Source organism: Adiantum capillus-veneris, chromosome 4 (genome assembly GCF_014529385.1).
Source record: "Adiantum capillus-veneris isolate H3 chromosome 4, ASM1452938v2, whole genome shotgun sequence".
NCBI classification, from domain to species: Eukaryota; Viridiplantae; Streptophyta; class Polypodiopsida; order Polypodiales; family Pteridaceae; genus Adiantum; species Adiantum capillus-veneris.
The window spans coordinates 75090971-75117032 of NC_140934.1; the positions used below are offsets into that span (position 1 = coordinate 75090971).

The window sequence follows — 26062 nt, forward strand, 5'->3', positions numbered from 1 at the left end:
TGGCAATGCTTTGTCCTTGTGACTTATTTATCGTCATACAAAAAGCCAATCTAACTAGGAACTGCCTCCGTCTAAGAACAAATGGCAACTTTGTACCAGAATGCACAAAACATATTCGAGGGATGAAAACCCGAGTGCCTACCCGTGTACCCGTAATAACTTCTGCCTCTAGAACTCTTGCATGAAATGCCTTGCACACCAAGAGTGTCCCATTACATAGACCTCGACTTGGATCAATGTTCCATAGTAGAATTATTGGGGCATTCATTTTCAACTCCAAGCAATGTGTTGGAAATCCACCACCCAAGGTGAGACTATTTAAAAACTCCACAGAGTATAAGAAAGGATCTTGCATCGAGTTTTCCGCCACGGAGTCAGCACTAAAGTATTGCACAACATCACCTTTCATTGTGTACAGGGCCTTAGCATTGACAATATCAACTTCAGAGTTTTTTGGAGCAAGGATGGCCCGCTCTCTGAAGTATTCTGCATGGACCACATCTTTATCAATTTCTGAATAGATGTAGCCTATCAATACATCCAATGAGGATGAAGAAAGCACCATGTGACGGGGGATTTCTATCATTTGTTCATCACCAATTGTCAAAGTCCCATTTCCTACATCCATAAGCCATTCTCTATAGGCAGAATTTGCAACATCACCACCTCCCACACGCATGTTATGTGCCAATCTAAGAATCTTCACACGATTCCATAAGTGCGATCGACAAAGTGTAGCATCAACAATGTCAGCACGCGCTCCCTGGAACACCACTAGTAATATCTGTCTGAAATCTCCCCCAAGAAGCAACACTTTTCCACCAAATGGATTTGTTGAGCACATGATATCTTGCAAAGACCTGTCCAAAGCTTCGAAGGCATATTGATGCATCATAGGAGCCTCATCCCACACAATCAAATTGCACATTCTAAGCAATTCAGCAAGTTGACCCTAAACAGGGATATTGCATGTGCTACAACTATCAAGGTCCAAGGGTATCTTGAATCTAGCATGTGCAGTGCGTCCATTTCGCAATAGCAATGCTGAAATACCAGAAGATGCTGTGGCCAATGCAACTTCTCCTTCTCCATGCACACGTGACAACAAACAATTATACAAATAAGTTTTCCCAGTCCCTACAGGACCATCTAGGAAAAAAATAACCCCACCATCAATAGTTAGTCCATGCAACACTGCCTCAAAATCAATCCTTTGATCTTCATTTAGACTCTGCTCCATTTCACATGACACGGATAGCTCTTGCATTGTGTCAAGGCATTGCTCTTGGAAAAGCAAGCTATTTTCATCACGTGTCACAAAGCGTTCATCAGGCATTGGAATTCCAGGAAATTCAGCTAAACTTCGTCCAAAAGTACCAAGAATGTTATGCAAATCTCTCAATGCATACCCTTCAGCAACCTGTGTACAACCATCTAACGACTCATATCTCATCTCCAACATGTGTTGATAGTCCTCATACAAAAAACGTTGAAATCTTTCCCATAAGAGATGAGGGGAGGAGGGTTCACAAAACAATAGAATGGTCACAAACAAATTTCTCAATTGCAAGCCTGTATGTGTACTGCAAGCTTCCTCCATGCATCCGAACCATTCCCCATCATCTTCCAAGGTACCCCTTGCAATGCATGCTACCTTGAATGTTGGAAACAATACACCATTTGCGGAGCGTAGATCCTCAAATGATTTACATCCTTTACAAATAGTCAAAAGCAAACGAACATAATATCGTTCACCTGCAGAGGGCTGCACAAAATACATCCGCCCAATAGTGTCCCCACGACGTCTCTTTGTCCATTTCTTGGAACCCGAATTCCACACCCACTTTTGAGGAAAATCAATGTACAAACTATTGTTTGCTTCAGGATTCTCCAAGTTGCATGTGAACCACTCTCTCAAAGTGGTCTTCTCTGCATTATCTCGAAAAGTCACCATTTGACCAGCCGGACAATGCACGCTCAATCTTTGAGCAACTGGTGCGTCATTGTGCAAAGGATATTCAAAAATTCTCCAGTAAGACTCAGATGCAGATACATAGCGGCCATCCGTGTACATGTCTATCTCATCAATGTTCACCCTTTCTGCATCACGTACCGATGTATGGAATCTTACAGTTGCCCTATCATGCCCCTTGTAGATGTACTTATAGACATACTTGACGGCTGAAATTGTCGAGCATACCTCAACATTGATATGCGCACTAAATAGTGTTGACAAAATAGGATTACATGGCACAACCCATCGGTTATCAATAGTAGAACCCCTAACCTTGGTGGTGAACCCATTCTTTCGTCGCACATAAATGGGGTAGCCATTATTATCCATGCTTGTTTGCTCACAAAATGAACGTGGATATTTTCTAATACATCGGCCATCAACCATGCAAGGAGATGAACTATTGAATTCACTGCATGGACCATGAATGTTACAACTAACAATGATATCATGCAGCACTGGAAATCGATTTTTATCTGGTAGCTCTGCACAAACCATCTTGTCATAGTCAAATGTTGATTGAGGCTTACATCGAGGATCTAGAATCAATAATGTATGAGAATGTGGCAAGCCTCTCTTTTGGAACTCCACGACAGACATGTAAGCCACCACTTTCCCAAAAATATCTTTCTTTAAGACATACTTCATCATGCTCGAGTGTTTCAAGAAGAAAACCCTGGTGGTTACGTCTGGTCGATCAGAGGAAACCTGTCCTGGAAGTAATGCCTCATTTATTTCTGGCCATTTCGGGTTACATGTGAATGTGATAAATAGGTATGGATTTCCCTTTGCACGCAAAATTGCCATTGCATCTTGATACAATTGGTACATGTGCCGAGGGCCGCCTATAAAAGATGAGGGTAAGACAATTCTTCGACCTGCAGACCGTCCAACTACAGCATCACTCCCAGACAAATGCACCATGTCAACCAAGCCTACATACAATTCTGCCCTCAACGTCTGTTGATTTGTACGGACCCATGCAAGACAACATTCCTCAATGGCACAATATGCATCAACCATAAATTGTTGAAGTAAACGACCCCCATGAAGTAAGCATGAATCTGTATTAGCACGAACCTGTAGCCGATATGCATAGTACTCTCTTTGAGTGACACATTGTCGACCAACCAAGGCATCCAAAGGGCCATGCGCATTATCATAAGGAAGCTTGATATGCCATCCATCTTCTCCCCGTGGAAAGAGAAGAACATACAATAGTGGCATGTACGACCTGTGTAGATTTGAAATCCTTTGCAACCTTCCATTTTGACAATGTCTCGATGGCCAACTGTTTGTACATCCCCTTGACCTGGCATAATTGCAGCAACCTCATTGCCAACAGGTATCAAGTACTGCCTGGAAGTATTTCTATTCTTACAAATTGTCATTTTGATCTCCACACCAGGACTGTCACGTAACATTCTACCAACATTATAGAAGGCATTCGCATACGGATTACATGATCGCATCATCATTGATAATGCTTCAAGAGTGGACAAATTCAAACCATCCAAGGCACTCATACGATTCCGAACCTCATGCTCAGTATCATATACATATATCTGTGCAAATTTTGGAGCCCCTGCTTCATGTGGTAGCAAAGAACCAATTCGATGGTACACACCGCCATGTACACGAAAGCAATATGCACCAGACCTACCCATCAATGTCTCATCAATGGTAGCTCCAAGAGATGCAAATGCCATAACACTATTGTAACTCCTGATGTTTCTTCTGAAAGACCTACTCAAAGCATCACTATTAGTGAGTAGCCTCTCCAATACATCTGGCGGTCTTGCAAGAGGAAAGAGGGATACTTTTCCACCTTTGCAACAATATTTTCCCATTGATGGTGTATCTTCCTTCTTCATTTCACACGGCCAAAGACGTGCACCACAAAACTCACAGAAGGAGGACATGGTTCCTGTATGATCTGTAGGCAATGAGACATGTATCAATGGTAGCATGGAAGGGTGGACACCTCGTATACATGGATAGGCATGTAGAATGCAAGCAATTCCTCCAAGTGATGTGTCATGAACATACGGGACCTGTTCCTCATTTTGAGCGTCTATGAGAGGGCAAAAGTGTCCGTCATGTTGATGGCGCTATTGTCTTATGTTGGAGGTGCGTTGCCTTGCCCGTTGTCGACGATATCTTCTTGTCGCATCCAAACATGAAAGAGTGTGTTGTCTTCGTCCTTGTCCTTGCATGATAGTTTGCAAAGGAACTTGTGGAATAGTAACATCACCATGGATAGAACCCTTCACAAATGTGGAGGGACTCCTACCACGACCATGGCCATTTGTTGAGCATGGCAAGGCATCCTCTAGCAAGTATATCGTACGTTGTATAGCGAGTTGACGTCGATAATTTCGTGCAACCTTCCGGCGTGCACGCACATGAGAGGAATGACTTGTAGATTCAGGAAGACAAAGGCATGTGTCCCTTGTCCTCATAAATGCTTCTGTCAAGCAACAGAGAAAACACTAAGTTCATAATGAGTGCATAAGTTTTATCATTTTAATTAGTTACTCCCAAATGCAAGCATAAAATATCCTCAATACATCATAGTATTAATTAAAGTAGTGTACTTAAGGTAGGGAAGTTCCTTATCTATACTAACTTCCAAATGCAAGCATATAATACCCTAACACATCATATTAATTGGAGTATTATACCCAAGGAAGGAATAAAGAGTGCGCATGAGTTCAAGTCTTGTTTGATATATCCTTTCTATTGCTTTAACAAACCTTTCCTTTCACGCATCCTCCCACTTCTTCTATCAGTAAGATATATTAAATTTAATAGACGTCATAGGATAAATTGAATATGAAATGACACCATTGGAGTTTGAAGACTCAGTTGTGAGACTTCTTGAAGGTTATTTAGCATCTCCTATCATTGGTTCTCTCTATGACATCAAGAACAGATTTTTCATGGGTTCTTGCATGAAGAAGGAGAGAAAGGTTGAACCACCCAAGTGTGCTAAGAGTGGTTTTGTGGTTTTCTCACCCAATGTGGTAGCTAGATTGGCTTTTCCAATTCCTTCTCCAAATATTGTAGGTTAGTTCTCCCAATTCACATTGAAGTAGTATGCTTAGGTATCAAGACTCATCGGCAAGTCTATTAGGATTGCCCGTATGACATTCAAAACCTGCCCCGTAATGGGGTCTTCCTATTGTGCTACAAAACGTGCCTATCATGGCTACCTGCATGAAGAAGAAGAGGAATCTTAAAGTTTGGTAGATTGGTTATCAGAGTTTCTTGCCCCGTTGCAATAGACTGGCTCTCCCAGCTCCCTCTCCATTTTTTTTGATTGCTATGCTAAGAGCAAGAGTTTCAAGCGGTCTTGCTTGTCTCATGCAATATTTCTCAGAATAACGTAAATGAGGTAAGGAGTTCTACGTTTTCCACTGTAATATGAGGAATCACTTGGGTTTCCTTCGCAATGGAAAATTTTGGGGTTAGTTTTGGTCACAAATTTTCTTGACCGCTCTCTCTCTCTCTCTCTCTCTCTCTCTCTCTCTCTCTATATATATATATATATATATATATATATATATATATATACCTCACAATGCTAGGAATTGCATGTGCCATGTGTTTTTTTTTTTTGAAATGCGAATGCCTATTGTCATGAGTGTGAATCATGCACTTGCCTGATGTTAAGATATGTTGAGATGAGGTTGTATTCTCCCTGTGTGTGTGTGTGTGTGTGTGTGTGTGTGTGTGTGCACGCTTCACAAGGCTAGGAATTGCATGTTTCATGTGTTAAAAAAAAAAGAAATAGAGCGGCTTTTCTCATGAGCGTGAATCATGCACTTGCCTGATGCTTGGAGATGTTGAGACGAGGTTCCATTGGGCCTCTTTTAGCAGTTCAATGGTTATTTTTTTTTCTGCTTCATTAAGAAGATGCTTGTCAAAGATATCATCTCTCCTGACTATGATATCCTCCTACACCAGACCATAAAAGCGCTAGCTTTTGGAAAAAGTGTTATAGCTAGCATTTATAATATTTTTACTGGACTTTCAAGACAAACTTTCCAAGTTCCCCCTCTACTTCTTTGGAAATGGATTGAGGCATCGAAAGTATTGCTTCATGAGCATATATACCAATTTATCAAAGGTCTCATCCTTACGATAAAGAAAACATATCCAGGCTAAATGATTGGAGTTATCAACCAGTAACATCAAATAAAGGGCACTCTCAAGTGATGGAACCTGCATAGGTACACCAAGGCTCCAAAATCTTCAAAGCTTATCGAATAGAGTACTTTCATAAAGTCTCTCTATGTTGCTTCCCCCATATAGCAGAACTACATCATTTCATTGGAAGTACTTCTCCACAAGTGTGTGCCATTTATAAAGGTCTCACAAGTCTCATCCCTATGGTAAAGAAACCATATCTAGGCGAAACAACATAGAGAGCACCATGAATTACTTATATTGTGCCTACTCGCTCCTCTACTATTTTATTCAATTTTTGCACTCAGATTCTTCTACCAAATTTTCTCCCAAAAATCTCCTACCTTTACAAAAGTAAAGGTCGGAATTCTACCCACGCCTGTCAATCGCACTCAACCACTCCAGCAAGCCCGCCGCATGGCTCACATTGGCAATCTATGCAAAAAAAAGATATAATGATTTGCCTCCACCCCAAACTCTGAGTGTCCCCTGCCCCCGTCCCCATCCTTGCGCGCATCTAACCACTCCAGCAAGCCCGTCACCTTGCTCACTCTCGCCTTTTATGGCGAAAATAAAAAGATATAATGATTTCCTCCATCCCAAAGCCTTTTTATTGTCTCACGCACGACGCAAATGATTCGCGTTCGAGGGTAGACTCAATCATAATAAGTTTTGGACAGATTCTCACAATAATTCCCACATTATGACTTAACGCGACATCATGAGCCTCTCTGAGGGAGGCACGGCATACCTAGCTAGGTAGGATTGGGGGCAGGGGACCGTCGGCCCGACGGGGGGGACCAGTGGTCCCGTGTCCCCAATCGCACTGAGCTAGGTACGCGGTGCCTCCCGAGTAGAAGCTCATGATGTTATGCATTGTATGAAAAAAACATTGAAAAAGTCTCCCTTTTCCTGCAGGAGGAAATTTCTAAATCTTCTTGTGAATGGACCCTTTTAAATAGCCATACAATACGTTGGCATGAGTGTTAGAAAAAAACCAGGGTCTAGTGTATTTTAACCGATTGAAATTGTAAAATCCCGGTTAGATATCAAGCTTGCCTTCAAGAAAACCGGCAAAAGCTTCAAAGTTTGACCTAAAAACCGGGAGAAATTCAAGTTTCCCCTTGAATTTTGACCTAAAAACTGGGAGAAATTCAAGTTTCCCTCCCGAGCAGAAGCTCATGATGTTATGCATTGTATGAAAAACATTGGAAAAGTCTCCCTTTTCCTACATGAGGAAATTTCTAAATCTTCTTGTAAATGGACCCTTTTAAATAGCCATACAATAGGTTGGCACGAGTGTTAGAACAAAACCTGGGTCTAGTGTATTTTAACCGGTTGAAATTGTAAAATCCCGGTTAGATGTCAAGCTTGCCTTTAAGAAAACCGGAAAAAGCTTCAAATTTTGACCTAAAAACCGGGAGAAATTCAAGTTTCCCCTTGAATTTTGACCTAGAAACTGGGAGAAATTCAAGTTTCCCTCCCGAGCAGAAGCTCATGATGTTATGCATTGTATGAAAAACACTGGAAAAGTCTCCCTTTTCCTACATGAGAAAATTTCTAAATCTTCTTGTGAATGGACCCTTTTAAATAGCCATACAATAGGTTGGCACGAGTGTTAGAAAAAAACCGGGTCTAGTGTATTTTAACCGGTTGAAATTGTAAAATCCCGGTTAGATGTCAAGCTTGCCTTTAAGAAAACCGGAAAAATCTTCAAATTTGACCTAAAAACCGGGAGAAATTCAAGTTTCCCCTTGAATTTTGACCGAAAAACTAGGAGAAATTCAAGTTTCCCTCCCGAGCAGAAGCTCATAATGTTATGCATTGTATGAAAAAAACATTGAAAAAGTCTCCCTTTTCCTACATGAGAAAATTTCTAAATCTTCTTGTGAATGGACCCTTTTAAATAGCCATACAATAGGTTGGCACCAGTGCTAGAAAAAACCGAGGTATGGTGTCTTTTAACCGGTTGAAATTGTAAAATCCCGGTTAGATGTCAAGCTTGCCTTTAAGAAAACCGGCGAATTTACACAAGTTTTAGTGTAATTACCAGCAAAAGCTTCAAATTTTTTGACCGAAAAACAGGGAGAAATTCAAGTTTCCCCTTGAATTTTGACCTAAAATCTAGGAGAAATTCAAGTTTCCCTCTCGAGCAAAAGCTCATGATGTTATGCATTGTATGAAAAAAACATTGAAAAATTCTCCATTTTCCTACATGAGGAAATTTCTAAATCTTCTTGTGAATGGACCCTTTTAAATAGCCATACAATAGGTTGGCACGAGTGTTAGAAAAAAACCGGGGTCTAGTGTATTTTAACCGGTTGAAATTGTAAAATCCCGGTTAGATGTCAAGCTTGCCTTTAAGAAAACCGGCAAATGCTTCAAATTTTGACCTAAAAACCGGGAGAAATTCAAGTTTCCCCTTGAATTTTGACCTAAAAACTGGGAGAAATTCAAGTTTCCCTCCCGAGCAGAAGCTCATGATGTTATGCATTGTATGAAAAACATTGGAAAAGTCTCCCTTTTCCTACATGAGGAAATTTCTAAATCTTCTTGTGAATGGACCCTTTTAAATAGCGATACCATAGGTTGGCACGAGTGTTAGAAAAAAACCGGGGTCTAGTGTATTTTAACCGGTTGAAATTGTAAAATCCCGGTTAATGTCAAGCTTGCCTTTAAGAAAACCGGCAAAAGCTTCAAATTTTGACCTAAAAACCGGGGGAAATTCAAGTTTCCCCTTGAATTTTGACCTAAAAACTGGGAGAAATTCAAGTTTCCCTCCGGAGCAGAAGCTCATGATGTTATGCATTGTATGAAAAACACTGGAAAAGTCTCCCTTTTCCTACATGAGAAAATTTCTAAATCTTCTTGTGAATGGACCCTTTTAAATAGCCATACAATAGTTTGGCACGAGTGTTAGAAAAAAACCGGGGTCTAGTGTATTTTAAGTGGTTGAAATTGTAAAATCCCGGTTAGATGTCAAGCTTGCGTTTAAGAAAACCGGCAAAAGCTTCAAATTTTGACCTAAAAACTGGGAGAATTCAAGTTTCCCCTTGAATTTTGACCTAAAAACTGGGAGAAATTCAAGTTTCCCTCCCGAGCAGAAGCTCATGATGTTATGCATTGTATGAAAAAAACATTGAAAAAGTCTCCCTTTTCCTACATTAGAAAATTTCTAAATCTTCTTGTGAATGGACCCTTTTAAATAGCCATACAATAGGTTGGCACCAGTGCTAGAAAAAAACCGAGGTCTGGTGTATTTTAACCGGTTGAAACTGTAAAATCCCGGTTAGATGTCAAGCTTGCCTTTAAGAAAACCGGTGAATTTACACAAGTTTTAGTGTAATTACCGGCAAAAGCTTCAAATTTTTTGACCGAAAAACAGGGAGAAATTCAAGTTTCCCCTTGAATTTTGACCTAAAATCTAGGAGAAATTCAAGTTTCCCTCTCGAGCAGAAGCTCATGATGTTATGCATTGTATGAAAAACACTGCAAAAGTCTCCCTTTTCCTACATGAGAAAATTTCTAAATCTTCTTGTGAATGGACCCTTTTAAATAGCCATACAATAGGTTGGCACGAGTGTTAGAAAAAAACCGGGGTCTAGTGTATTTTAACCGGTTGAAATTGTAAAATCCCATTTAGATGTCAAGCTTGCCTTTAAGAAAACGGGCAAAAGCTTCAAATTTGACCTAAAAACCGGGAGAAATTCAAGTTTCCCCTTGAATTTTGACCTAATAACTGGGAGAAATTCAAGTTTCCCTCCCGAGCAGAAGCTCATAATGTTATGCATTGTATGAAAAAAACATTGAAAAAGTCTCCCTTTTCCTACATGAGAAAATTTCTAAATCTTTTTGTGAATGGACCCTTTTAAATAGCCATACAATAGGTTGGCACCAGTGCTAGAAAAAAACCGAGGTATGGTGTCTTTTAACCGGTTGAAATTGTAAAATCCCGGTTAGATGTCAAGCTTACCTTTCAGAAAACCGGCAAATTTACACAAGTTTTAGTGTAATTACCGGCAAAAGCTTCAAATTTTTTGACCTAAAAACAGGGAGAAATTCAAGTTTCCCCTTGAATTTTGACCTAAAATCTAGGAGAAATTCAAGTTTCCCTCTCCAGCAGAAGCTCATGATGTTATGCATTGTATGAAAAAAACATTGAAAAAGTCTCCCTTTTCCTACATGAGGAAATTTCTAAATCTTCTTGTGAATGGACCCTTTTAAATAGCCATACAATAGGTTGGCACGAGTGTTAGAAAAAAACCGGGGTCTAGTGTATTTTAACTGGTTGAAATTGTAAAATCCCGGTTAGATGTCAAGCTTGCCTTTAAGAAAACGGCGAATTTACGCAAGTTTTAGTGTAATTATCGACAAAAGCTTCAAATTTTGACCTAAAAAACGGGAGAAATTCAAGTTTCCCCTTGAATTTTGACCTAAAAACTGGGAGACCTCCCGAGTAGAAGCTCATGATGTTATGCATTGTATGAAAAACACTGAAAAGTTCTCCCTTTTCCTACATGAGAAAATTTCTAAATCTTCTTGTGAATCAATAGGTTGGCACTTAAATGGAATTTCTACAAATGCCTTGTTTGGAGGCCACTTGGAGGAGAGAGAGAAAGAGAGTTGCCACATCACCCGCTTCCCGCCTTGCATTGTTGGGTGAGAGAGAGAGAGAGATAGAGAGAGATAGACTACGCACGTGCTTCGTGCTGGCCGTTTGTAGCGCAGTAGAATCTGCACCAACCGAATTGGGGCTTTTGCGCGCATGCACCGGCGGTTGAGGCTTCACCGACCACCGTCCGCCGCCAGTCTGCGCACATGCAGCCTACCGGCCCAGAGTCAACTTCAGTATGAACACGCAGCAGCATGAATACTGATGATTTGCAATTTAGCCAGTCTTCGACAATAACCACAGACCCCAAGACCCTAAGAGTGTTTACATGTCTCAGATAGAGAGCGCGCGAATCCAGGGTCGCCGTCTCCTTCATACCTCAGACCTTGATCTCCAAATTGTCGAGGGTCCCGTCCCGTGTGCTGGAGAGGAAGAAGGGGGTTGTGAAGCTTCTGATGCGCATCGCGTGTCTGTCTCTACGGAGGCGATGGTTGCTGGTAATTGGATAGCCTCGGGTAAATAGGCCACAGTGATGAGGTTCTTGAGCTTGGCACTATGGTATTGAATGCCCAGGCCATGCTACTGCCTGTACTTAGGTGGATATTATTGCAGCAGCTTGTGCAGCCCAAGAGTCCGCTTCACCGAGCTGCATAATTGGTTGTCATACACACCAAGCAAGGAAAACTGTAGCACACAAGGTGGTGTAGCCATAGCCGCAGCAGCCTGAAAGGACTCGTGTACCCAAGCCCGACATCTTCCCCGTCAGCAGCTCCAATAGCAGCAGCCATAGCAGTATACAGATTCCTGGTCCAGGGGTGGGGCCTCTGTGGGAGGTGGCGGCGGCTCAAGGCCAGCATCAGGGGCAGGGGGAGAGGGGGCGGTATCTTCCCCGTCAGCACCTCCAATAGCAGCAGCCACAGCAGCCATAGCACTCAGATTCCTGGTCCAGGGGTGGGGCCTCTGTGGGAGGTGACGCCTATGTGGTGGCACCTTGTGAGCTATCTGTCGGTGACGGGGACGAGAGCCCCGCCCTTTCGGCTTGCTGTTTTAGTTGTGTTGTTTTTTTTTTTGTCCTTATTGGGTGGTGTTGAGCCTAGTGATAGCAGGCGCTCCAGTGGAAATCACTCAGGTTTCCTCTTGCTTTCTCGAGGGTGGCTCCCTATTTAGCCAGGTCTCTTTTATTTTCTGTTGTGGCTGGTCAACCAATGTATCTGATGGTCATGATTAAGTGAGGTATCTGAGAAGTTTGTTCGATTCAGGATGTCATGGCTTGTTCCGAGCATGGCATGTTTATATAAATTTTTTGGTTCAGTTAATATATTTTACTCACAATTGTGAGTTATGCCAAAAAATAAAAAAACAACAATTTGAAAATGATGTTTAACAAAACTTCGTTATATCCTCCACAAAAGAATCTTTCTTTCTAATTGGCCCCTTTTTTCACATGTTACAGCCACCTATTATTTTTTGAGTTTGTTTCTTTCCATTAATGGTCTGCAAAGTGGCTAGCAACAAGGATCTTTGACAAAGACTAGTATGTGACCCACGAGTTGCTGCTATCATAAAATATTAAAAGAAGAGTCACAAAACCGTGGTCTCTAAGGGCTTTATGGTTTTAAAAGCAAAGGCAAAGCCCCATGGTCTAAGTGTCCCTAACATCATGGATTAGCAACAACTATAGAAAGTCGACTTTAGGACGTGGTCACACAAAGCTCAGTTATAAGTAAGTTGGACGAATAACTGAGACTCTTGAGTGAAGCATCTTAGTTCTACTATGCCAAGGCTCTTGTAAGTATACCAAAATTGGCATGGTTGCAAAGGCCCATCCCATGCACCTTTTTTTTTGTTTTTTTAAGCTTGCGCATGTTGACGACATTATCTGCACCTCTTTAAAAGAGAGCAAAAAGGGTATTTTTAGAGGGTTGCATGCTCTTACTGTATTCTCAATATCTATGAATAGCATATTGTTTTGTATGATTCATATCTCAATGGTAGAATTTAGTGTTCTACTCTTTTTTAGGCATGCAATAAGTCACAACCTATGATCCTTCGTGAAAAACATCGAGATCCGAGATTTCCACCTGCTTATATGATTCACGCATGTTATTATTGAAATGCCAAGAATATTCTAAACCTTCATCACACTATGTACATCTTGATCTCAATATAGTAGTTTTGATAAGCAACAAACACAAACTTTATGAGCTTGCTTCCATTCTCCTTTGTGAATTTGTCTTTGCCACCATCCATTTGATGGATTGTACTCAATCTTTATGGCTATATGGAAATGCACATCCATGCTTTGCTACAATTTAGTCCATTTTGATTATAAATTAAACTATTGAAAACTTACTTTGCCATATGTTTTCCATCTTATGCAAGCATCAAAATGCATTGGCCTCACTATTGGCTTAAATATGTCACCATGCCTCACATGGACCCCTTACATATTGTCATAATTGATAGCGATATCCTTCTTAATCTTTCACATATTGGCATAGTGCCATATGAGGTATCTTTTTGGTTAGCTCCCTACCTTACCTATACCCAATCCCTTTTACTCAATTCCCTTCTATACATACACGAACTTACTATTTTCTTTAAGTTATTCTCCCCTTTCTTGAGATAGTACCTACTTGTAGGCACCAAACTTGGTTTTTCACTTAAATATTGAGCTCATAGTCCTTAGTTTGTAAACAATTCCAAATTCTTCAAAAGACACCTCATATCCCAATAGTGTCTAAACTCGCATCAGTTTTTTCTTTTAGAGGTTTCTATTCCAACAGAGCCTGATCTTTCTATTGTGGTATCTTAGTTCTACTTTTGAGCAGGTGTCCATTTGCTTGGAAAGGTAACAAAACTCGTTTCATTTTTCCTTGCGAACTAAATAGCTCCCACAATATTTCTACACTTCAAAACCTTGAACTTACACATTCTAATTGAAGATATGTTTTGAGTGTGTAGGAAGGACCTCCTCTGCTCCTAAAATCCATCACGTAGCTGACCAAGGTGCACTAAGAGCAGCCATCGATAACACCACTCGTGTGGCGGGGATCTGAGAAATGAAAGGCCAAAAAGCATAGCCGCAAGGCCAATCTTGTCCCATGCAGAGGAGAAGCGTTGAAAGGGAACTAACATAGCTACCATGGAGGCTAGACGCGAGTGCTATCTCTCTCTCTCTCTCTCTCTCTCTCTCTCTCTCTCTCTCACACACACACACACACACACACACACACACACATACACACACACGTGAGAGATGTAGCCACCGGGTTGGGACCAGGAGCCCTAGACTTGTGGCACTATAGTTCTAACTTCTCTCGCAAGCCAATTTGCCAACCTCATGCTTCCTAACCAGTAGTGGCATGGGAATAGCGGAGACATCCGTCTTGATTGTCGATGTCTATGAGGTTCTACATTCTTGAAAAAATTGGTGCTTCACCCACGCGCGCGCACGAGAGAGAGAGAGAGAGAGAGAGAGAGAGAGAGAGAGAGCACTTTTTGATGCGTGGAAGGCTTCAGTGCTTGAGGATTTCTCAAGCTCAATAAAGAAGTATTATAGATATCAAAGTATTAAATTTGGGGATGAGAGTTTCTTTATGGCCTTCAAAAGGAAAAGTACAGTAATCCTTTAAGTGAAACATGGATGCCTCTAGGGCTCATCTGTGTGTGTGTGTGTGTGTGTGTGTGTGCGCGCGCGCACGCGCGTGCACGCTCGTATTGTCCCACATAAGGTGTAGGTAGCGCCAAACAAATCCAAGATCATTCGACTCTAACCCTTTGTTCAAAGCTACAACATGTAATGTGCACATTCTCAAGGCTAGAAGGAAAATTATACATGAAGGTGCCAAGTGAGAGATTTTAGCTCAACATTATACGATGCATGAAATCTTTGAAAGTTCTACATTTTTTGAAGCTCAAGTATAAATTTCAAGGCTAGAAAGAAAAAGGAAGTTCTTTATGCTACACATAATCTAGCCCGGGCACATCCCAATGGGATCAACATTGGGGGTCATTCGAACCGTCGAATTTGGATTGTTGAGAAAATTCAAGGCAAAAATTAAATTCAGGCTAGCAAGTAAATTTGACCTAGTCAAGATAGACTCGCACCTTGCACGTCAAAGCCACGACCTGTCCCATTCAGGTATGGGCTCTAACCACCATGCTCACTTGCTTTCACTTAAGATCATTGTACTCCTATGCATTGCATTGTAAGTGCATACTGATTTGTAAATTTTGGTGCCGATTGCATGGTCTACAATGCATGTGTGTCATGATCTGTCGCCTCCATCCTTGATCACATTTAACCACGCGCATGCCATATAGTCATTGGTGTTCTTTACGGCCTTCGAAATACGAAGTAGAGCCACCCTTTACAAAAACAAAAGTAGTCACCCTTCAAAATTGAAGGTTGGAGTAGTGTTCGAAAAAAATGTGTCTCAACTTAATATCGTGTTGTTTTCAATTTAAAAGATGTCGTTTAAAGACAAGGGGAAAAGGAGAAATTCCACCCCCAAATAAACAAAAATAGTGTACAAACCCAAAAAAAAAACCTGGTTTTTAAAAATTTTCTCTTAACAAAATCAAAGAAATAAATTTTGTATATTTGAAAAAATGATTTTTCTCTGGGTCGGAGTGAAACTCCATGGCCTTGCTAAAGAGTTAAAGTAGTATAAATATAGATATAGTACTAAGTATTGTAACTTTTTGAAAAAACTAAGAAGTCAAAACTAAGTCTTTTCATTTTTCTATCATCAAAATACTTCCTGCTTACCCTTCACTTTTACATTTCAAACCAAATGACTTGATACTCTCCCTTCACTTTTCTTAAGGTTCTTGAAACAAACGAGGGAGAGTGACACATAGATGCCCTCTCCTTCCTTTAAAATTTTAAGCTCAATTATATATAGTTCTACCATCAAAGTACTTCCTACTTACCCTTCACTTTTTCATTTCAAACCAAATGACTTGATACTTTCCCTTTACTTTTCTTAAGGTTCTTGAAATGAAGGAGAGAGTGACACATGGATGCCCTCTCTTTCCTTTAAAATTTTAAGCTCAATTATATATAGTATAGATATAGATGGATCATGCGTGGTCTCTCAAAGGTCGAAAGTTTGACACTTTCCTCGTTTGCCACTTTCCTCAAAAGGATGATTAAGCAAGAAAAATGACATCCATATTCTTATATAAACTTCTCTCTCTCTCTCTCTCTCTCTCTCTCTCACTCACACACACACACACACACACACACACACAATTGACCAAATAGTGTCATGCAAAGAAGTTGATGTTACTTGTCTTGTTTGTCTCATGGGTGGCTTTTTAGACCAAACAAAATTGACTGAATACTATAGCGTCAAGTGTAAGCAACTTTGCAACTTTATTCATGGGAGGGTCTTTAACTAGTGGCCAACCACAAAGTACTAGGAAAGGCCTTAGGCCAAGTAACTTAACACTACAGAAGGGAAGGAGAGGAGGAGAATTTCTACACACACACACACACACTTGAGAATGGCAAGCAAGAGGATACAGAAGGAGCTTATGGATCTGCAACGAGACCCGCCTAGTTGCTGCAGTGCAGGGCCTGTGGGGGAAAACCTCTTCTATTGGCAGGCCACCATAGTGGGCCCAGCTGATAGTCCCTACGCCGGTGGCCTCTTCTCTGTGCTCATCCACTTCCCCCCCGACTACCCCTTCAAGCCCCCTAAGGTCTCCTTCAAGACCAAGGTACCTACTATTTGTACATTCCTGAGAGTGAGAGAGAGAGAGAGAGAGAGAGAGAGAGAGAGAGACAAAGAGAGAGAGAGAGAGAGATGAAATGAAATGTTATATTAACGTCTTCAAAAGGCCAAAATGAACTATGAGACCAAAAGGTTACAACCATGTGTGACTCTAGTACATCATGTGTCAAGGGAAATTTTAGTAAATTTACCTCTAAAATTTCTCATGGATTTATATATTCATCTTAAATATAAACATAAGATGTTCTTATGGATTTATCAGTGACATATTTGCTTGCATTAACAAGTCCATTTATTATGCAAGCCTTGGAAGAAAGAAAAGCTTTTCTCAATATTTCTCTTCACAATTTCATGAAATTAATTGGGTGCACGAAGGGATAAAAGAGAAGATGGAAAAGTACACAATACTCAACAATAGTTTCTTATGGTAGTAATAAGTTAGGCGCATCAGAGTTGGTGCCTTGGGGGCTCCCCTAAAATTTAAAAAAACGATATCCTAACTTATATAGAGACATTGACATGAACAAAGTAGAGGCTCATCGTTCATAGGGGTGACTGACTTAAAAGTGAGCACTTAGCCATCATTGACATTGACATGAACGAAGTAGAGACTCATCATCCACAGAGGTGGCTGACTTAAAAGTAAGCACGTAGCCATCATTTTTCACTTGAAGTGAAAAATAATTTTGAGATAGCTCCAAATTTCACATCAACAAATGGTTCCATCATTCTTAAGCTGGGAAGTCACATGAAGTAGTGTTATCTTTGCTTGTTTGAATCTATGTAAGGGGAGCAGCCGAGAGTGCCCAACCTGACTCCTAAAACAAAACAATCTATGTAAGGGTTATTTATCATGTGCAGTCCATGGAAGGAATACTTGCCTATGTTGTGAACTATAGATCAAAGTGTGGGTGACATTTCCACATATGTACCTGATAGCTAATTTTATTGACTACAACTAGTGACGTTGATCTTCCCAATTTTGTGCATGTGGTTGTGAAATGCAGGTTTACCATCCAAATGTAAATTCAAATGGAAGCATATGTTTAGATATTTTGAAGGAACAGTGGAGCCCAGCCCTAACAATCTCGAAGGTGCTCCTTTCCATAAGTTCCCTTCTCACCGACCCTAATCCAGATGATCCCCTTGTCCCAGAGATTGCCCACCTTTACAAAACTCAACGAGCTCACTACAATGAAACTGCACGAGCTTGGACCCTTAAATATGCAATGCTTTAACCATAAGGGAGTAATGGATAATGACATGATACTTCAGAGTGGAGTAAACTATCTAAGGCTACCACTCTTAACCATTATCTTTATGTTGCATTCTTATTTGAGAAGCAAAGTGGGAATTTCTGTTGTATGAATAAGAAAGGTTGGCTTTCTATGTTATAAACATTTCTGATTTTTTTTTCCTTAATGAGGGCCATAATTGTTCAAACAAAGGCTATCAACAAGAGCTATATCAAGCGTTCAAACTAAACAATTGGTATGCTCGTTTATAAGCTCCACTTGGTGTGCTCGTTTATAAGTTATGTATTTAGCATGGAGCCAACCTAAACAAAAATATATTTGGCACTACATGCATAGAGAGTGTTTACACATGTTAACACCTTGGGAGGGAGGTGAAGGAGGAAAGTGTCACAAAGTTAAGCCTTGATTTTAATTAGCCGCAACAACATAGGTCACATATTGGTGTTAGTAGTGTATCTAGCATGGAGCCAACCTAACCAATTCATGCGGCAAGTAGGTGAACTCTTCATGCTGTAGCATTAGAGCTAAGCAAAGAAAAGAAAAGAGCACATACAAGCCAAGCGAACTCAAAAAGAAAATATTAAAATATATAGATGGCACAGGATTTAGATACCTCATCTCCATCTACTCTCTCACAAAGCCCCACTCTCTAGTTATGGAAATGACATAATCACTTGTAACGACTATGACAGAATTCTGGACCTCTAGGGTATCAAGTAGCAAACCGTTGGCCTAGGCTCATCCTGCCTTTTGAGTCAAGACTAGTGGGCCAACCTTGCTCTAGTCTACCTTTTGAGCCTAGACTAGTAAGCCGACCCACTAGCTAGTGGACCATTTATATAGTATGGTGGAGATTAGTGGTGGTCACTTGGGTCATATATAGCACTAGAGTCTAGCACACCTCCATGCACTACTTAGCCTTTGCACCCCTTATGTATGTGGAAGATCCTTTATCAAGAGCTATGAGTGATGTCTACCAGGCACATGTGTACCCTTAAATACCCTTAAAATATAGTGGTTTACCACTCATTGAGTCTATAGTGCTTCACACTTCTATTTATTGTATTGTTTTCAAGTTCATGTTGTAATTTATTATTGATATTTAGTTTAGGTCATTTGTTGTTTCACTATTGGTATTTTGAGTTAGTCGTCATATCAATTGTTGTACCATTTTTACATGTGAGTGAGGTTTTGAGCACACTACACTACGTGACTGTCGCATTGATATTATGCAATCTAAAAAAAAGCAATGGAAATTTAGATTAATCGAGCCAATTAATCTATGTATGTGTAGCAATTGGCAACAATCATTGAAACTTTGCTAGATTAATCACCCATACACACATGAACTGATCAAGACACTGGTTTTGGGTTTTTTTTGGTGGGGGGGGGGAGGGGGGGGAGAGAGAGAGAGAGAGAGAGAGAGAGAGAATTCTTGACACTGATAGAGGATTGGATTTGCAGATTTGGACTCCCTCCACAAGGATTGTGTCTCTATCATGAGATATTCATAACATAGTCTCAATAGGTTTCTTTTTAATATTTCAAATCCTCTTTTGGACCTTTCTTGTAGTTCTTTACGCCCTAAATTTCCTCATTATGCGGCTCCACCACTCCTCTTCAAGAAGTGTGTGCACATGGATGATTATGTGCACATGGATGATTAAGGGTCACCAAGCCACATCTTAAGCTAGCCCACATCTCCCTTTTTTTTTGGCTAGCATTCTCATACAATTCTATAGGCAACCATAATTTGTTTTTTAGCCATTTGTAGAAGCACATTTCAACGTCAAAAGATTCATCTTTGCACTTTTGAAGGTTGGTTCAATCATTTAGGTTGGTTGAAGGTATGGATTGTAATCCCTGCAAAAGATAAATTCTTCTTTCTCCCATAGGCTTTATATCAATTAAAAACAATGAAGTTCATAACCTCGTCCCTTCCAAAAACTATTGGTCACTATGAAATATTTTCTGACACTGTGGTTGCAGGCAAATCGTGAATAAATGTAGCAATCCAAGCTGCTTCCCCAACTTTTTTGGCCATAAGACTCATTGGATTGTCAATTAGCTTGAGACTTTTGATGAGATGTTCATGTGATAAAAGCCATTCCAAGAAGATAACGCTTCCAAAAATCCACGACATGCAAGAGAGTCAAAAGCTGCCTACAAGAGCTAGCTCAATTGGTTGAAGCAATTGACTTCCGTGACCTGGGTCATGGGTTCAATTGCGGCATTAATGCCGGAAGGTGTACTTGGTAGCTTACAAGCAATACTTTACCAAAAAAAAAAAGATAGTTAAAAGCTCTTTTCTTAGATGCAAAGGGTCATATCTTGAGAAATGCAAACAATGACTTTGATATGCAATCATCTGCCCATCTTGAAAAAGGCTGCTCCAAAGGTAAAGTTCATATGCATCAAGGTGGACCTTGAATAACGAGGTTTGGAGATAGGATGGAGGGTTCTGACAGTTAGCGATGGCGATGGAGGCTTTTGAGTGTGCTCGAAGGAGTCCCAATACCCGTAGGCTTTATAGGCGTGCTGTTGGATTTGGTATGTTTATGCAGAGGCTCGAGAGAGCTGGGTTAACTTCTGTTTATGCAGAGGCTCGGGAGAGCCGACTGTGTGTTGAGGCTTCTGGGGCTTGCGCAACGTTGCGAGACTGAGGCTCCAATTGGGAAATTGAGGGCCGTTTTGGTTTGGGACTGGAACCTCCCCTCACTGGCTTGGCTTGCACGGCCCATCGCGATCCTACGTTCTCACCTGTCAATCGTGATCGTCGATCATCACCCCCCTGTTTCTAAGGCAGACCAGACACCAGGAGTCTTTAGAGCTTCGTCAACAAGTGATCGTGATCCTTTTGCGATCAGATCACAGTGATCGGGTGTAAGTAAGAAAAATAATTAGTTTGCCTTGATTGTTGCACTATGCATACGGTAAGAAGTAAAAAAGTTATAGTGGTAGCATCACTCCTCAAAGCTCTCAAGTTATAGTGGTAGCATCACTCCTCAAAGCTCTCGTCAAAAACTCTATGATGTTGCATCACAAATGAGATTTTGCATTAAAAGTTGTACAGAGGTGAAAATTTGCACATTATAATAAAGATGGAAAAAGATGCATTGCGATGCATGTGACCAAAAAAAGGAAAAAGTCATACGTATGTATGGTGTAGAAATGGCACCGTTCACATTTGTAATAATAACGTAGGAAATTCGGAATTATGGATGCAGAAAAACACACACAGCTTGGAGAAGACAAAGGAAGCTCAAGACACACAACAGAGAGTGTATCACTTAGCGTGCAATGGAAAGATCAATAGCCTTAGAATGAATAGACGTATATACAATGCACGGGAAAAAAAACCTCCTAGTGAGGGAAAAAATGCCCCGACGGTCCTAAGTGTGTTCACACACATCACTACCACATGTATATGGTAACGGATTCCCCCTGGATTGATGCGGTGAATAAGAGCTGGTACATGATTAAAGAAAATTGCCATGCCCTGAGGACATGATCAGTCCACAAAGGGGAGTAAGCCCAAAGCTTTGCAAAAAGCTTCGAACTTCTCACAAGACAATGCCTTTGTGAAAAGATCTGCAAGGTCGTCTTGTGTTGGCACATAAGCCAAGCTGATCTCTCCTTCTCTGAGAGCCTCTCCCTAACATAGTGTTAATACACCTCAAAGTGCGTTCTGCGAGCATGAAAAACTGGGTTCCTCGCAACTGCCAATGCACTCTGACTGTCAATGTAGATAGTGTTGGCAGTGTCCTGTCCAACACCCAAATCAGCCATAAGCTGTCTGAGCCATACACACTCAACCGTAGCTATGAAGACTGCCCTGTACTCAGCCTCACAACTAAAAGTGGCCAGAGTAGGCTTTTTCTTGCTCAACCATGATATACATGAATCGTCAAGCATGAAACAAAAACCACTTGTGGACACTCGTGTGTCAAAACAACCAACCCAATCTGAGTCCGAAAAAGCATGTAAGTATGACGGCAATGATCCCACCTTAGGATAAGACAAGCCAAGATGTAAAGTGCCACTCAAGTAGCGGAAAATCCTCTTGACAGCCTGCCTATGCTTAGATCCTGGGCTATGCATAAATTTGTTGACCTGTGAGACTGTAAATTGAACATTCGGCCTTGTGTTGCATACATAAATGAGACATCCAACAACAGTTTGGTAAAGAGTGACATCTGCAGGATCACTAACATCATGAAGACTCATTTTCAAACTTGTTTCCATGGGAGCGGCAATAGGTTTGCAATCCTCAAGTTTAAACTTACATAGCAATGTCTCTAAGTAACTTTTCTGACACAAGGCAATATTACCATCACACTGCTTAAATTGTATACCCAAGTAATGATGCAACAAACCCAAATCTTTCATCTTGAAAGTAGCATTCAAATCAGCCTTAAATTCACCAATATGTCTCTCTCATTTGGTCCAGTGATCATCAAATCATCCACATAAAGAACCATAATGAGAAGTACATCACCCTCACGCTTTACATAAAATGTGCTTTTTGTTGGACTATTACGAAAGCTTCGTTTGACCAAATGAGTGTCAACCTTCTCATACCAAGCAAGAGGAGATTGCTTCAACTCATACAAAGCTTTGTTACATTTGCACACTTTATCCTCTTGTACTTTCTTGACAAAACCGCTTGGCTGTGTTACATAAACTTCCTCAAATATGTCACCATTCAAGAAAGCGATAACAATTGATCTAATCCCAACCAAAATGAGCTGCCATAGCACATAGAAAACGCGCAATAGTCATACGACAAGTGAGAGCAAAAGTCTCTTCGTAATCTATGCCTTTTTGTTGTGCATAACCCTTTGCAACAAGTCGAGCCTTATAGCGATCAATCTCACCATCCGGCTTGCGTTTCAACTTTTAAACCCACTTCGTATCAATGGTGTTTTTGCCAGGAGGAAAATCACATAAAGTCCATGTGTCATTTACTATAAGTGCATCATATTCTAATTGCATGGCAACCATCCAATTTTCTCAATTATGTGCTTCGTCAAAAGATAGAGGTTCCTCAACATCGTGTAAGCTAGTCACAACCAAAGCATAACAATTTTATGCATAAGATGCATGGTGAGAACTTGAACAAGTACAACTAGACAAAGGTGAATCCAATATACTGTCATGCAAAGTATGCAGCAGCCATTTAGGCATACCTCTAGCCTTTTCATTCTCAACCCTTTCCTCATCAAGTACATAATGTACAGCTTCATCAGTAATAGGTTGATCTGTAACATTTTCAGAAACCCCCATAGGCTATACATTTGTCTCATTGGAATTTACATTCGTACTTCCACAAGTGAAAAGAGGCAAAAAAGTGTCATAAATGTCATGTGAGCTTACATTATTGTCTCTAATCATGACAACAAGGGATGAACATAATATTCCACAAACACAACATCTCATGAAACCAGAATATGCTTTGTTTGTGGATGATACAACCTATAACCTTTGCTTTCAGTACTATAACCAACAAAAATACATTTGAGAACCTTATTGAAAGGACGGTGGTAATGTGTGTGCTAGTCTCCACCCAACCGTGCTATCTTATAGCCTCCCCCTAGCGTACACACTGTCCAGTCGTGCCGGTGGCCTTGCCCATAGGACCCATGTCCTTACATTACCCCCCCCCCCCCCTTCCCCCCCTTGGAGAATCGTTTTCTTCCTCGAAAAATAACTTAGGAAAACGTTTCTTAAGTGCGGAGACATTCTCCCTTCTTCAGGTCTATCTAGCCATTTTACCAACACCTGTGGTCTGACATGATGTCTGGTGCGAAGCTCATGAGAATCCAAAATCTTTTCGGGCTCATGAGGAATGCTTGGCAGTTCGATAAGGTCAACTAACACACCTGTGTCAATGACATTATCATTCTGTCTTAGTTGTTTTCGTAAACGGCTAACATGAAAAACAGGATGAGCTCATGAGTGCTCTAGGAGAGCTAACTTATAGGCCACTTGACCTATACGTTTGACAATGGTAAATGGTCCACAATAGCGTGGTGAAAGTTTAGAAACTTTTCCCATCTTCAAACTTTTTGAATGCTCCAGAACTTTGAGGAAAACCTTGTCTCCTTCTTCAAAAGTAGCAAGATGACGATACTCATCTGCGTACTTCTTATATCAATCTTGAGAAAATCCTTCGCTTGTTGTATCTTCTCCTTAGCCAACCCCACCGTAACAAGTGATCTAGGTTGAAATCCATATAAAAGCATAAATGGACTAAACCCTGTAGTTACATGCTTCGAACTATTATAAGCAAATTCCAATATAGGTAAGTAGTCTTCCTAATTGATTTGCTTCTTGCTCACGTACGCTCGTAGCATATCCTCTAGCACTTGATTAACTCTTTTGGTTTGACCATCAGTTTCTGGATGATCAATCGTACACTTAGATTAAGTTTAGTTTCCAAATTTTGGAACACAACTCTCCATAAGTGATTATCGAACTTTCGATCTCTGTCACTAATGATACTAGCTGAAAGACCGTAGAGTTTATATATATGCTCTATAAATAGTTGTGCTAATTTTGGAGTCTTAAACATAGTCAAATTGACCCATCTTTGTGAGACGGTCTACAATTACCCAAATGGCATCATGGCCACAATTTGTAGTAGGTAGTCCTACTACAAAATCCATAAAGATACTCTCCCACTTACCTTGTGGAATCTCTAAAGGATGTAAAAGGAAACCTACCTTGAGGCGCTCTGCCTTATTAACTTGGCACTGTTGGCAGTTTAGTACGTACTCTTGAACATCATGATGTAATCCTGACCAATAAAATTTCCGTCGAACTTAGGCATACGTCTTACGATACCTGGATGACCAGCACTTGGACTATCGTGACACTCAAATAAGATTTGGCACCTAGTGTCTGAGTCCTTTGGCACACATACTCTACCTTTGTGGAGTAAGTAGCCATCATCAATGGAGAAATTCTTCCATCGCTTAAGCTCTTCCTGAGTAGGGGTGGAGCTCTGTGTGTTGGAGTTTCTATCTGCACGTGCAGAGAGATGTTGATCTGGCTGTTCAGAGACATGTGGGTGTGAGGGATCCCTTTTTAAAACGGCACTTCACACATGACTCTAAAAATCCACTCTTTATTTCCGTGAAAGCAAGTGAATTAATCTAAGGCATCCAACTTAGTGCATCCGCTACTACATTATATCGCCCCTTGCGACATCGTAGCTTACAATCATAATCTTGAAGGATTTTGGCTCATCTAGCTTTACGACCCTTCAAGTCCGTTTGAGTAGTAAACCATTTGATACTCTCATGGTCAAAAACTACTTCAAACTCGGCACCATATAAATAGTGTCACCACTTTTGTAAAGCATGAATTATGGCATAGAGCTCTTTGTTGAGCTCTATCTAACTTTTTACTTTCAAAGGCTATCGGTCTTCCCTCCTGGAGAAGTACCGCACCAATTTCTTTATCACTAGCATCAGTCTCTACCACAAACGGCTTAAGTGGGTCGACAATTGCTAGGATGGGAGCAATGGCTATAGCTACCTTGAGCTGTTCAAACTGCATTTTTGGGCTTCTTCCAAAGAAAAGGTCTTACCTTTTTCTTTAAGTTGATCCGTCATAGGAGCAACAATTTTGGCATAATCACGGGTATACTGTCGATAAAATCCAGCCATGCCTAAAAATATTTGAAGCTCCTCAACTGTGTTGGGATGTGGCCATCGAAGATTGGCAGCGACCTTGTCAGTGTTCATTTTGATGCCAGAATAAGAGATCACATGATTGAGGTAATGTATATCTGTTTTAAAGAGATCGCACTTACTTTGCTTAGCATACAGCGTGTGAGCTCATAGCTGTTCGAACACTAATCGTAAGTGTTCTATGTGCTCATCTTCAGTCTTACTGTAAATGAGAATGTCATCAAGGAAAACCACAACAAATTTTCCAAGATAGGGACGTAAAACACTAACCATGAGTGTCATAAATATAGCTGGATCATTGATTAGACCAAAAGGCATAACTAAAAATTCAAAATGCCCGAACCGTGTTCTAAAGGAAGTTTTGGAGATATCTTGTAGTAGGATACGCACCTGGTGGTACCCTGAACGAAGATCTATCTTTGTATAGTATCTTGCCCCGTGGAGTTGATCAAACAACTCATCCACTCGAGGCAGAGGATACTTGTTCTTGATGGTTATCGCATTTAATCCGTGATAATCTACACACATACGCATAGTACCATCTTTCT

At 40.6% G+C, this 26062-nt stretch overlaps 2 protein-coding genes across 2 annotated transcripts; one reads left to right on the forward strand and one right to left on the reverse strand.

Annotated features, from left to right (window-relative positions):
- Positions 1-952: 952 nt before the first annotated feature.
- LOC147459429 (uncharacterized) lies at positions 953-11744 on the reverse strand. The gene is made up of 5 exons (XM_086511592.1): positions 11616-11744; positions 6134-6241; positions 5847-5974; positions 3249-3760; positions 953-3078 (listed from the first exon to the last, which is right to left on the reverse strand). The coding sequence occupies exons 1-5, from the start codon at positions 11742-11744 to the stop codon at positions 953-955; spliced, it is 3003 nt and encodes a 1000-aa protein (XP_086367718.1).
- A 4505-nt stretch (positions 11745-16249) lies between these two features.
- On the forward strand, positions 16250-17983 carry LOC147459430 (ubiquitin-conjugating enzyme E2 11-like). The gene is made up of 2 exons (XM_086510702.1): positions 16250-16547; positions 17569-17983. The coding sequence occupies exons 1-2, from the start codon at positions 16332-16334 to the stop codon at positions 17797-17799; spliced, it is 447 nt and encodes a 148-aa protein (XP_086366828.1). The 5' UTR covers positions 16250-16331; the 3' UTR covers positions 17800-17983.
- The last annotated feature ends 8079 nt before the right edge of the window (positions 17984-26062 follow it).

Bases quoted from the DNA above. Each gene is read 5' to 3' on its own strand.
- LOC147459429 (XM_086511592.1), bottom strand. From the start codon at position 11,744: ATGGCTGCTGTGGCTGCTGCTATTGGAGGTGCTGACGGGGAAGATACC. The intron at 3,761-5,846 runs GCAAGTGCATGA...TGCTTTGAGTAG, and splicing joins TCAACATCTCCAAGCATCAG to GTCTTTCAGAAGAAACATCA. The intron at 3,079-3,248 runs GTCGTACATGCC...GTGCTAATACAG, and splicing joins AGGATTTCAAATCTACACAG to ATTCATGCTTACTTCATGGG.
- LOC147459430 (XM_086510702.1), top strand. From the start codon at position 16,332: ATGGCAAGCAAGAGGATACAGAAGGAGCTTATGGATCTGCAACGAGAC. The intron at 16,548-17,568 runs GTACCTACTATT...TGTGAAATGCAG, and splicing joins AGGTCTCCTTCAAGACCAAG to GTTTACCATCCAAATGTAAA.